A 13,708-nucleotide genomic window follows, 5' to 3' on the forward strand; every position below is an offset into this window, starting at 1 on the left:
TAGAAGGAAAACCCCTGAACACATATATAGAGACAAAGCAATTGAGGAAAAACTTTTTCTTTTCCTGAAACAAAAAATAATCTAGCACTGAACAGCTTAAATCCAAGTTCAGAACAGTTCCCTATATATATATATATATATATATATATATATATATATATATATTTATACTTATAAGTATAATTTATATTTTAAATAAATATAAATTATATATTTATATATAACATACTTTCATATATAATTTACAATATATATTATATATTTATAAATATACAATAAACACATATTTATTATATTTATATGTAAATAAATATAAATTATATATTAAATATAAACTAGTTTTCAAAACTAAAGATATATCATGGGTCAGTGCCTAACTTGTAAAAGCCAAATTTTTAAAGCTTGTACACGGGTGAAAGTTCTGGTTTGGACACAACACTCTTTTTCTAATATTTATTTTTATTTATTTATTTGGCTGCACTAGATCTTTTTTTTTTTTTAATGGAACGCTTCACGAATTTGTGTATCATCCTTGCGCAGGGGCCATGCTAATCTTCTCTGTATCGTTCCAATTTTAGTATATGTGCTGCCGAAGCGAGCACTGCACTGGATCTTGTGGCATACTAACTTTATTCATCCCCAAGGCAAGGCGTTACTTTACCAACAAAAGTCTGTCTAGTCAAAGCTATGGTTTTTCTACTAGTCATGTATGGATGTGAGAGTTGGACTATAAAGAAAACTGAGCGCTGAAGAATTGAAGCTTTTCAACTGTGGTGTTGGAGAAGACTCTTGAGAGTCCCTTGGCCTGCAAGGAGATCCAACCAGTCCATCCTAAAGGAGATCAGTCCCTGAATATTCATTGGAAGGACTGATGCTAAAGCTGAAACTCAAATACTTTGACCACCTGATGTGAAGAGCTGACTCATTGGAAAAGACCTGATGCTGCTGGGAAAGATTGAAGGCAGGAGGAAAAGGGGATGACAGAGGATGAGACGGTTGGATGGCATCACCAACGTGATGGACGTGAGTCTGAGCAAACTCTGGGAGTTGGTGATGGACAGGGAGGCCTGGCGTGCTGCAGTCCCTGGGGTCACAAAGAGTCAGACACGACTGAGCGACTGAACTGAACTGAAGGTGAGGTGACTCTGTGTGGGATGCCATCATCTCTACTTTGTAGCTGGGGAAGCTTAAGTGGAGAGAGATTCAATGATTTGTTTAAGGTCACCTGACTGGTGTGGAGCAGAGATGGGATTTGAAGGACTTGGGTTCCACAGAGCACATGCTAATCACTCTGACAAATGGCCTTCATTAAAGAGCTGCAGGGAATACGTGAAACTGTTGATATAGAACACAACCACAGAAGAATAAAGAGATATTTTAATAGTTTCCATGTTGTCTAAATGCAGCAAATATGATATCCTTGCTATTGGTGATGATGAAGTCAATAGAACAGAGAACCTGAGAGCAAAACTGATTAAAGTAGGTCCCAGGAAATGTAAAATATATCAGGCATGATGTGAGTTCCTCAGAACCTACAAGGGTAACCCATAGTTTAAAATTATTGCAAGCTCCTCCACCAAAAGTGGGATATAGAACAACAAAATTTCTTGTGTAAAGTGTATTGGTAAAATACAAGAATTCAAAAGCTGTCAACTGAGCAAATGCCTCTGTTCATTGCTTTCACTGTTTTTTTAGTTAAAGTCTTCAGTTTGTAAAATTTCTTCTATGGTATCATCACAAAAGGCCTATGACACAATTTTGTCATAACTGGATTTGTGCCCTCTGGATTTCTTATCCATAAGTGTGTGTGTGTGTGTGTGTGTATGTGTGTGCACACACACATACACACATACACACATGCCATCTGATGGTCAGCATACCTTTATTATCAAGCTATCTTTCTCCCTTTGGTTCCAGACAAGTTTCTTTTTTCAGATTCTTTCTTTTTCCTTATAACTGTGTACCTCCCTCCTCAGATCTTTCCTTCATAATTTCTAGATTTCTTGATTCTTTCATCCCTTTGGCCCAATAGGCTGACAGTGTCCTCAGCAGATCCTGAAGGACTTCTAAGTCTCCCTTTTCTAAGACACTTCTTATTTCACTCTTACCTCTATTTCCCACAGGATTGACAACAAATTCACAAAACACGATTGTTACAGTTAATCAAGAAGAAGGGACAATCTTCAAAGGGATTATTATTAAGGGCCCAAGTTTGACTCAATTTCAAGTATGTTTGGCATCACAGCCAGAGGTAGGTGGAAGGCAATAGTCATATGTGATGGACATGTGGCACACTCCAGATCAAGACTCTCATCCTTTTTTTCCTTTATCCCTCACTTCTCCTACACAAGAATTATTCATTAGTAGCACAATATTTTTGGCTTCCCAGGTGGCTCAGTAGTAAAGAATTGCCTGCAGTGCAGGAGATGCAGGAGATGTGGGTTCGATCTTTAGATTGGGAAGATCCTCTGGAGAAGGGAATGGCAACCCACTCCAGTATTCTTGCCTGGAACACTCCATGGACAGAGGAGCCTGGAGGGCTGCAGTCCATGGATCACAGAATCAGACATGATTGAGCAACCGAGCACACAGCACTATATTTAAATTTAACATTATATAAAATTTCAATTTGAGCTCAGTTGATATTTGCGATCAACTAGCTAACTCTGGCTATTCAAACATCATCCACTAAATGTATCTTGGGGAGGAAGCAAGATTACTATTGGAAGCAAGGTGTGATATTTGGTATAGTTAACAGCTGTTATGACATGGGCACACCCAATTAGAAGATGCTCTTGTAGTGCCAGGCAGGGCTTAAGGGCTCAAACCTATTAGTTGCTGAATTGTGGGAAAGTTGGCAGGTCACAGGAAAGTGGCCAGGGTGGGGCTGATTGAATTTGGGGAGCCCAGGGCATAGCTTTTATCTACCAGTTCATGAGTATTTCAGCAACCATTACAGCCCCATCAGTGGCTCCTGCTGAGTACCAGCCTGCACCAAGGTTGTGCTCTACCTTTTATAGCTGGGACCTCTGGAATAGTATGTGTTTAACATGAAAAAGAAAGGTTAATTTGCATGAAAAATCATATTGCAGGTGTTTCTTAGCTTGCTAGATTATAATCTGCAATAGTTTCTCAATCTTATCATGGTTACCATCTACAGGTTAAGCCAATATGACCTTCAAGACTGTCTACTGGATTTGACTATATTTGACTGAAGGTATTGATTGGAAGAAGAATTGATGCTTTTGAATTGTGGTGCTGGAAAAGACTCTTGAGAGTCCCTTGGACTGCAAGGAGATCAAACCGGTTGATCCTAAAGGAAATCAACCATGAATATTCATTGGAAGGATTGTTGCTGAAGCTGAAGCTCCAATGCTTTGGCCATCTGATGCAAAGAGCTGACTCACTGGAAAAGACCCTAATGCTGGGAAAGATTGAGGGCAGGAGGAGAAGTGGGCAGAAGGGGAAGAGATGGTTAGATAGCATCACTGACTCAATGGACATGAATCTGAGCAAACTCTGGGAGATAGTGGAGGACAGAGGAGCCTGGTGTGCTATAGTCCATGGGGTCCCAAAGAGTTGGACACAACTTAACAACCGAACAACAACAACTGATTGGGAGAGAAGTGGGACATACCCCACTTGTGGCAGCTGTTACCACCTGTGGACCTTTGTCATGTTCAGGTGGCTTTTCTGTGTGGTACAGGCTGCTCCTTTGATACAAATACCCCTTGAGGCCACATGGCACGTGATCCTGCCGCCTTCTCCCCACATGCATATTCAGAGCTCCAACTCTTCCCTGGGATTGACTCAGCTTCTATTTCCAAAGTAGGGATGTAAGATCAAGGCAGGCTTCCCAAGGCATTCCAGGAATCTTTGGGCTAGCACTTTCGGCAGACTGCTGAAGGCCATGGACCCCTTTACAGAACAAGGTTTTTAAATGCATAAAATAAAATACATAGGAATATAAAGGAAATCAATGCTAAATATTAGGAAGGAAATAACTAAATATTAGTTAAAGGATTAGTGAAAATAAAAATGTAAATTTTGTTGTCATCCAAATTCAGAGTAACCTGAATTCTCTCTCCTCCTGTGTTAAGAACCCCTGCTGGATAAAGTCACCCCAGGGGTCAACACCTCACTAGAGGCCCCACCCCTTGTGCTGGAGGCTGGAGCCTTTAGGCCACCCACGCTGATCTCAGAGGAGTCTCTAGGCAGGGAAATTCTCCCAACTAGTTCTGGGAATTTGGGGCAGGAAGGAAGGGCTCCTGAGCGCCTGGGTGCCACTTTAAATAACTCTTCCTTCACTGAAGAGGACCTTCTCAGCTTGGGAAATCAAGTTGCCTACAACCAGTGTGACTTTTCCCACAAACTCTCCTTTCCACCTGGACGCAGATCCCTGGAGGCACTGGGGCAAGGCTGAGCTTCAGTTTTCTCATCTGCAAAAAGAAAATACCCACCTCATAGGATTGCTAGGAGCATGAAATGAGATAATAGCTGTGCATTGTCAATTGCACAGCCCTCTTAAAATCTGTGCTGTTATCGTTTTTTGACGTTAGGTTAGGTCTTGAGGACCGAGGACAATCTAAACAGCTCCAGTCCCCAAGTACCGGGCCCGCGTTAAGCGCTCCATAAACACTTGTGGAATGAATGAACGCAGCCTTTGCACGTGTGTAGGCGAGCACCAGGGGCTCCCGGCCATTAAGGCGGGCGCATCACCACCACTTGTTTTTAGAACAGGTAGTAAACGCCTTTCCGGCTCTGTGCCGAACGGCAACCACAATTCAAGCGCTTTACCCCAGGAGGACCCGCAGGCTGGGACTGCCGGGCCCGCAGCTCGCCTCCGGGTCTCCCCCGCGGCTCCCCGACCAGGTGTGGGGGTGGCGGGGGCGGCGCGGAAGGGCAGCGCCGGGTCGCACCGCAGCCGGGCTGGCCGCAAAGGTGCCGGCGGCGGGCTCGCGAGGAGGGGCCAGGGGGTGGGGAGGGCCGGGGCGGGGCCGGCGTCCTCGTCACTTGATAAAACGCCTGCGAGTCTCCAGAGAACAACGGGCTCATTCAGTGGTCGGGAGCTGCCCGCGAGGGGGAGCGGCCGGGCGGAGAGCGCGACTCGTCCCGGGGGTGGGGCCGGGCGCGGCGGCGAGAGGAGACCGAGGTGGCCGCGGCTGCAGCGGCGCTTGTAGCCCCGAACCCGGCCCGAAGCGCAGGACGGCCGCGGAGTTTCCCGCTCCCCTCCCGGTGCGCCGGCCCATGGCGGCCGCGGGGCGGCTGTGGCTGCTTTACCTGTCGGTGGGGCTCCTGCCGCGGCTCGGCACCGCCTTCAACTTGGACACCCGCGAGGACAATGTGATCGAGAAAACCGGGGACTCCGGGAGCCTCTTCGGCTTCTCGCTGGCGATGCACTGGCAGCTGCAGCCTGAGGACAAGCGGCTGTGAGTTCCCGACTCTGCCCACCCCACCCGGGCCCCGGCCCACGCGCGAACCCGGTCGAAGGCGCTTCGCGTTCCCGCCGGGCGACCCTGCCGGGTCCGGCACTCCGCAGGCTCCGGGGGGAGCGGGGCCCGGCGCCCCGTGCGCTTCCCTCCGGCCCCGCCTGGCGCGGCGCCTTCCCCAATTCAGCCCCGGAAAGAACCCGGGGGCCGACTGTGCACACCGCGGCCCCGGTGCCAGGCGGGGCTGTCCTCAGACCCGGGAGAGTTTACTTTTTTTTTTTTTTTTTTAAAACAAAGTGCTTTCCGGCGATCCTTCCCTCCGGGCATGTTTGCTGGGAACCCGGCAGGTGGCACGCTTTGCTGAGCTTCACGTGTGTGTTGAGCGGGGGGTGACTTGGGGTGGAGGGGGGTCGCTGTTTCGCTGCGGTGAGATGACTGAGAGGGTCGTTAGGGAGATCCAGGCCTTTCCCAAACTCACAGAGATCACCCCGCCCCCCCATCCCCCGGCAGACTCGCGCGCCTCGCAGAAGTTGGAAAGCCACCTTTCATCACGTCCTGCGAGGCTTTCCCCGAAGGGCGGGTTCCCCGGTAGGGAGACTTTTACACGCCTCCGCCGCCTTTAAAAAGATGGCACCATCCAAGCACCTGTTCGGCAGAGCTAGATCAGCTGAGAAAACAAGACCCTGTTAGCGGGGTGGCCGACCCCCCGCCCCCACCCCGCACCAGCCACAAAGCGCCCGGCGCCACCCGCTACCCGGGCCCCAGCCCTCGGAGGCCCTGCCGAGGGGTTAAAGCAAAATGTCCGATCTAGGTTGGGGGCTTTGCAAACGAGGTCTGGAAGTGACAACCCCCGACCCCCCCAGCACCGCGGCACAGCGGTGCTCCTCCGGGGAGAAAGTGGAGGCCGGCCCTCGTCGCTTCTCCTTTTCTTTCTTAGACAGTGTTTGGTTCTCACATGATCAAACTGTTTAGGCAGGAGAGGGTATTTGGGAGCTTAGTGGCCTTAATCGCTGTGGGGCCGCATTCTTGATCTGGGCTACCGAAAAATAAACTCACAAAAGGTTACCCACTTCCCCCCGCCAGCCCTTCGGTTGAGCTGAGGTCCTTCCAGGACCAACAGACCAAAGAATGCAAAGTACACCCACAGAGGAGAGGACTTTAGGAGAGGGGAATGGGGTTTTAGGGCCGCAGGGAAAATCTTGATTTCAGTAATTAAGAACTTCGGAATTGGTGAAGGTTCTAGGTGCCTGAATCTTAAAGTCAGATTTTCCTAATAATAGCTACCAGCGAAGCAAAGAAATTAGTAGGGGGTGGGAAGGCCGAGGGGTGGTCTGCAGGCCTGAGCAGCTGCTTATATTCTGTTTTCTCTCAGCAGAAATAATTGTGATGCTGTAAATTTGAAATGAAAAGTGGTGTCTGTTAACTCAGTTAATGGATGATGTTTGGTGTCTCTGAGTACTTGAATGTGTAGATGAGCATTCACCCATATGGAGAATGAACTTGTTAGTGCAGAAATGACCACGGGCCAGCAGAGGGAATATATTCTCTTTGGCATGCTCTGCACCAGTCCTCTACTGAAGCTGGTGGTTTCCTTGAAATACTGGGTCAAGCAAACATTGTGAAGGGGAAGTACTGGGGCGGAAAGTTATCTGTGGGGGTGGAGATTTGCAAAAGGTAGTTTCAGCCAGGATCTCTGTTGTCACCAAGGTTAGCGGTGTGCTTGCTCAAACTTGTTCTCCTTGGTGGGCTTCTCTGCTGTTAGACCTGCTGCAGGTATATAAGAGGAAGCCTGTGTTTGGGGGCTGATGCCTGCTAGAAATGCTCTTCTTAGGGACCGACAGAGAAGAGTGGCTCACTTTAAGGAAACTGTCTCTTTCTTTGGACCTGAGAGTGTGCCCACTCTAGGGGGCTGTGATTTCTGTCAAGTGCCACACCCCCACCTTCTTTTGGTAAAGTAATCTAGCAGCACTGGCCTCACCCAGGAGAACCAGTACACACAGGCCATACCCACATTAGTTATCACCTTTGTCAGTAAAGGATGTGGGTGTAAAGTAACAGCCAGTGAGGTTGAGACCCCACAGCTTGTGGGCCAGCTTCCTAAACTCTGCACTTATTGGGAGTATTTCAGGGCACTGGTGAGAGAGACCTAAGCTCAAAATTCCTTCTTGGTATTTTGCAGCCGTTACTTTGAGCCTTGGTGTTTTTATCTGTAAAATGGAGCTATTACTGCTCAATAGGCTTGTTGTAAGGATTAAGAGATAACATGCAAAGTGCCTAATTCCTGCCTGGCATGGGTATTTGCTGACTAAATGGTAGTTGTTAATGGTGATGCATTTAGAAACAGTAACTGAATTTCTCCTGTGTGCCTGGGACTCTGCAGATGTTAAACATCCTATGAGTCTCACTCTGCTAAAGAGTGAAGTCGAAGGTTATTGGCATTGGGTATGTTAAACTTAATCACATTTATGAACCCCATTTTCAAAGCATTTTAACTTTAATCAACCTTAGATTTACAACAAAAGTAAATTTCTCAAACAAGGGGCTTCATTGAGGCGGAAGAAGTAAAATATCAAAGATGTGTGAGCGTATCAGGTGAATGCAGCGTTGTGGGAACAAACCATAGATTTTTGTGGGTTAAACTTTCTACAATGCTATTTAAATATTTCGTATCTTAAGCTCTAAGATTTTATAACAGAATGATATTGTATCTGAGCGCCTTAAAACATGTTTGTTGTTGTTTAGTTACTAAGTCGTATCTGACTCTTTCTCTGTCCTCAAGATTTTCTAGGCAAGAATACTGGAGTGGGTTGCCATTTCCTTCTCCAGGGTATCTTCCTGACCCAGGGATCAAACCCACGTCTCCTGCTTGGCAGGCAGATTCTTTACGTCTGAGCCACTGGCTATTCCTAAAACTTTGGGGACTGTAAAACTGAAATAGAGATCATAAAATAGAGATCAAAAATTTTTAGGCTAGATAGTAAAGAAGTTTGGCTCAGTTACTGAGGTCAGGATCTAAGGTTGAGTCACCCCAACTAGGTAGAAAGTATGGGATGGCATCTGTTGGTATGTCCATCCTGTGAGTCAGCCCTCTTTACTCTTCTGGGAGGAGCTGAGTCTGAGTGTGATTGCAGGACAGAATCCAGAAGGAATAGATCTTTAAGTTATATCTGCGATGCTGGGCTTATCCCAATTGACATTTTCTTTCTGGGAACTTTCTGATCTCCACTGTCTTCCTCAGGCCCACCAGGCCTACTGTCGCTTCTATTTTGACTGTATAGTGTTTGCTCTTGGTTTTTCTCACACTTGTGATGTTCTTGCTCTTAAAATCATGTTTACTGAACTAGAGATCATCTAGTCCAGCTAGCTCCCTTTATAGATGAAGAAGCTAAAGCTGAAAGTTAAAGAAATGTCTATAGTCTCATGAGTGCTTAAGCAGAATCTTAACAGAATCTGGATTTGAACTTGGCATTTCTGACTCATGCTCATTTCACCTCTAAAAGGAAAAGTCAGACGTGTCCTTCAGACCTGGAGAAATTGAGTTTTGGAAATGTACTATGTTAGGTTGATTTATTAAACCGCTCCTCACGTGGGTCAGAGCTGTCTATTTAAATATCTGTGCCTGGACTCTCTTCCTATGGACACTTATTCCAGCTGGCCTTGGATCAGCTTCTGGGTCCTTCCTTCTTTGCCTGTCATTCCTTCCCCTTCTGAAAAAGCCCAGTGAGGAGCCAGCTGGGGATCAGAACTATGTCCAGGATGTGTACCTAAGCACTCGCTTCCTTGCATTCATTCAGAGTGCCATGTGGCCCAGGGCCATCCTCCAGGGACTGTCTCGGTCACCTTGAGTCCCGAGAGTGGAGAAAGAGCCAAATGGGCAGGGAGACTTAGAGGAAATCTTAGGACTCTGCAAGAAAGCAGAAATAGACAAGTTTAATTTTAACACAGGCTGGTCTTGTGAGTCCATCCAAGTCATGACTTAGGGTTTACAAAAAAAAAAAAAGTCAGTATTTGTGTGATATGAATAATAATGTCAGAAAAGTCAGGTGAAATGCTCAGGTAAAAAAGCTTTACATTATTTTAAAGAAGCAGTTACTATGTTCTTAGTTGTATAATTCCCTATTTTAGCACAACAATATTGTTGTTGTTCAGTGGCTCTAAGTCTTATCAACTCTGTGACTCTATGCACTACAGCACGCCAGGCTCCTCTGTTCTCAACTATTGGAATTTGCTCAAATTCATGTCCATTGAGTTGGTGGTGCCATCAGTAATATCAGGATTTAAGCCTTGTCACCAAATAGTACTGGAACTGTGATGCATGGATGCACTTAGACCTTGACTCAGCATAGGGACAGAGTGACAGGTGGATGACCTGGCACTTTTAAGATAGATACTGGAGACATAATGGAACATACTGTCCTGTGCTTAGATGACACGGTCAGTTCTACCTGGAATGCTGGTTAGTTCCAAGTCAGTCCATCCTGAAGAACATCATCCTGTAAACCAGTTTACTTTTCTCCATGAAATCCTTTTGGGCCCAACCCATGCTACATCATGTCTTCTTCCTTTGAATGTCTGTAGTCCTTCGTGTCCGGAGAAGGCAATGGCACCCCACTCCAGTACTCTTGCCTGGAAAATCCCATGGACGGAGGAGCCTGGTAGGCTGCAGTCCATGAGGTTGCTAAGAGTCGGATACGACTGAGCGACTTCACTTTCACTTTTCACTTTCATGCACTGGAGAAAGAAATGGCAACCCACTCCAGTGTTCTTGCCTGGAGAATCCCAGGACGGGGGAGCCTGGTGGGCTGCCGTCTATGGGGTTGCACAGAGTCGGACACGACTGAAGCGACTTAGCAGCAACAGCAGTCCTTCGTGTCACGTGCCTGACAGCTCTGATGGTTTTGTATTATTTAATTCTGTAATATTTAACTATTGTCTGCCACTTTCAGAGTATGGGCTAATCCCGCCCAGGTGGATAATAGGTTATGTGAGGGCAAGGGTCTTATGTTCATTTCTTTGCCTGATAGCACCTTCATATGCTTTGCAAATAAAATGGAGTCATAACATACACTCAATTTAACTTGTGCAATCAACTTTTCCAGCTCAGGGTAGAGAGGGAGAAATCCCTTTATTTAATGACCTTCGGGCTTCTCCAACTTATCGTAGACATTGGTCTCTGCTGCCTCCAGGGAAAGGGGAGCTAAAGTGGTATGCAAAGAGACATCAAAGAGCTTCAGTTCAGTTCAGTCGCTCAGACTCAGTCATATCCAACTCTTTGCTCAAAGAGGTTAACTCTTGGTTTTTTGAGTTCTCAAGGGCCCAAGGCGTTGCTAAGGGATTTTTATGAGTGATTTTTAATTACACTTGACTTTTGCCTTAAAGGCATACTTTATAACTTAACCCCAGAAATACAGGCTGACCTATACTGCACTGGGTACTGAGATCTGCTGGTTGTTAAATCAAGACTACATAGAGAAGGGTGGCTGTAGACTAAGGTCCTGAAGCTACTTGACAAGGGTGTGGGGGTCAAATGGAAGGGCACGTGTGTTTGATGGCTAAACATTAATTACTCATGGTCAGTAAGGGGATCTTGGATACATGTAGCTCTTTAAGTGCAGTGGTGGGGTAGCTGCTAACCCCCTCCAGTGAGAGCTGTATGTAGAATTGTGATCCAGGTGGCCCACGGGTCAGAACCAGAGTTCTAACGGCCTTTTGAGAGAGTGGTCAAGTTGAGCCCCTTAGTAATGGGCCCTGGGAGTAGGGCCAGCCCCCACCTGTGTTTGGGTACAAGTTTAGAATCAAATGATTTTATCTACAAGGAACTTTCCGGGTTCTCAAACCTGGCTGGTCATCAAGGTAACTTGGAGAATCTCTTTGTAAAAATACAATTTGAGGCTTGCTGTGTCCAATTCTTGTGACCCCATGAACTGAAGCCTTTCAAGCTCCTCTGTCCATGGGATTCTCCAGGCAAGAATACTGGAGTCGATTGCCATTTCCTTCTCCAAATTTGAGCTCAGGCCAGATCTATTATACCAGTTTCTATAGATGTGGTCTAAGAATCTGTTCATAACATTTTCTAAGTTTGAGCTAGATGAGCTTTCCGTTTTTACCCAGAAGGAACACGATATAATGCATCAGAGGAGATTCTAGAGCTGGAGTCTGAATCCCAGTGGATGGGATCAAGTCCTTCTCTGTCATTTCCTGCTGTACATTGTGGAGAATACCTAACATTCTGCTCCCCATGCCAGTGTGTAGGGGTTTTACCATCACACCATCCTCAGATACCAGTCAACTCGGTTCTGTCAGTTTGCCTGGAGATAGCATCAGATCCCACAGATTAAGGGCTCAGTATTGCATGACTGCCTCCCCCACTTCAGATGCCCATGTCAAGTCCAAGTTGTCCCCTGGGCTTCTGACAGACTGGCTATAGATTGGAATTTCCCACGATCCCTGCCTTGGGTTTGATTAATTTGCTGTAGTGGCTCACAGAACTTGAAGAAGCTGCTGCTTCTTTCTTTCTTTTCTTTTTTTTTTTTTAACTAGATTACCAGTGTATTATAAAAAGATATAACTCAGGAACAGCCAGGTGGAAGACATGTGTAGGGCAAGAATTGGAGGAAGGGTTTAGAGTTTGCATGCTCTCTTCCAGCATGCCACCCCCACCCCCAAATCTCCATGTGGTTTCCAACCCCAAACTTCTCCAAACTCCATCCTTTTGAGTTTTTATGGAGGCTTTGATACAATAGGCACAGTTGATTAAAACATTAGCCATTGCTGATTGAACGCAACCTCCAGCCCTTCTTCCTCCCTGGAGGTCAGGAGGGTGGGACTGAAAGTTCCAGCCCCCTAATAAGGTGCCTGGTTCTCCTGGCAATCAGCCCCCCTCCTTAGGTGCAGGCGGAGCCACGTCATTAACATAACAGTAGACACCTTTGTCGCTCTTCTTACTTGGCAAATTCCAAGGGTTTTAGGAGCTCTGTGCCAGGAACACTAGATGAAAACCAAACCTATATTATTATAAATCACAACACCTCATCCCTCTAGGTCTCTTTCCTCAGCTGTAAAATGAGGATAATTGTACCTTAGACTAGTCCTGACTCAGAGTAAGCACTTTGTGCATGTTAAATAAATGTGGAAACGAAGACAGTGAGAGGTGAAGTGCCCATGACATGTTGGGTGAGTTGGTTCTCTGTCCACCGCTTCCACGCTGCCTGGTTTGTGTGGGTGTACTTTCTCTTTGGGGCATCGATTGTGATGATGTTCAAGTGGCCATCCTCCCTCTGCCTCCGTCCTACAGTTACCATGTTTGGAAAGTACATCTCAGAAGCACCATACCTTGTGGTCTTTTGGTAGCCATGGTGCAGTAGATGAACACCAGCAGGGCTTCCACGAGCAGTGGAGATGAATGGGCAGACTGGTGCAGGAATGATGGGCAGGGACTTTGGGCGTAGCGTACCTACAGAGGGTGGTTTGTGCACGTTCAGGCTGGAGTTATTCATAAGGAATACCAAATGTCTGGTTTCCAGATCTTCTCAGACCTCTGTGACTTGGAAAGTCGCACCCCTCCACTCCCATTCCTGGCAGGCTGGGTGGTGTACACTCCGCCCAGGGCTGGGCTGGTGATGATTTATTTTTCTTAGTCCTTTTTTTGGCATTAATGTATGATAGGAAGGAGCCTGTGCAAAGCTGGATCTGATTTGTCAATGATGAAGCTGCCTAAAGTTGAAAGATGCATGGACAAAGTGTGGAAGTCATGTTTTAGCAAATTTTTGTTTATTAAACTGGTATTTAGAATTGCACACAGATTTCTTGGAACTAAATTAAGAGGCTAATTGTTAATTAGTTGTGAACTTCACCAGTGTTGGTCCCTGTTAGTCTCGTAAGAGGGTGGAATGATCACCATCTAAATGAATGTAGTCTGGCTTTTCCATTTCAATCAACAGGGCAAGACCGTTGGGAATCAGCTCACCTGTTGCATAGTTGGTGTGTTGGCAGAATGACGCCTTCCTTAGGCCGCAAGGTAGCCGCTGCCCTTCCCCACACCACACATCCACATCTACATGTGCTGGATTCTACTGTTGAATACTGCTGTGACTTCATCTAATCCCAAATTGGCAAAAAGACTGTAGGAAACTTTTAAGTCTTAAAAACCAATTAAGTGGTAAGGACGACTGTTCTGAATTAGCTGGAATGGGGAAAGTACCATGAAAGAAAGTGCAGAAGGCAAAAACAAGGGACATGAAGCCGTGGTTGCCTGGTCTCATGTTTGTTTGCCAACCAGC

At 46.3% G+C, this 13,708-nt stretch overlaps 1 protein-coding gene and 1 non-coding gene across 3 annotated transcripts in view; one reads left to right on the forward strand and one right to left on the reverse strand.

The window, feature by feature from the left end:
- Window positions 1-495: 495 nt before the first annotated feature.
- On the reverse strand, window positions 496-602 carry LOC136165660 (U6 spliceosomal RNA). Its single transcript, XR_010662664.1, has one exon. It is a non-coding gene; the product is annotated as a U6 spliceosomal RNA (small nuclear RNA).
- A 4,450-nt stretch (window positions 603-5,052) lies between these two features.
- ITGA6 (integrin subunit alpha 6) overlaps window positions 5,053-13,708 on the forward strand; it is an 83,999-nt gene continuing 75,343 nt past the window's right edge. For both annotated transcript variants that reach the window (XM_065931764.1, XM_065931765.1), the window contains exon 1: window positions 5,053-5,429. In XM_065931764.1, coding sequence (XP_065787836.1) covers window positions 5,248-5,429 — 182 coding nt within the window. In that variant the 5' untranslated portion in view covers window positions 5,053-5,247. The remainder of the gene's footprint in view (window positions 5,430-13,708) is intronic.

The sequence above is a fragment of the Muntiacus reevesi genome, chromosome 3 (genome assembly GCF_963930625.1).
Source record: "Muntiacus reevesi chromosome 3, mMunRee1.1, whole genome shotgun sequence".
Lineage (NCBI taxonomy): Eukaryota > Metazoa > Chordata > Mammalia > Artiodactyla > Cervidae > Muntiacus > Muntiacus reevesi.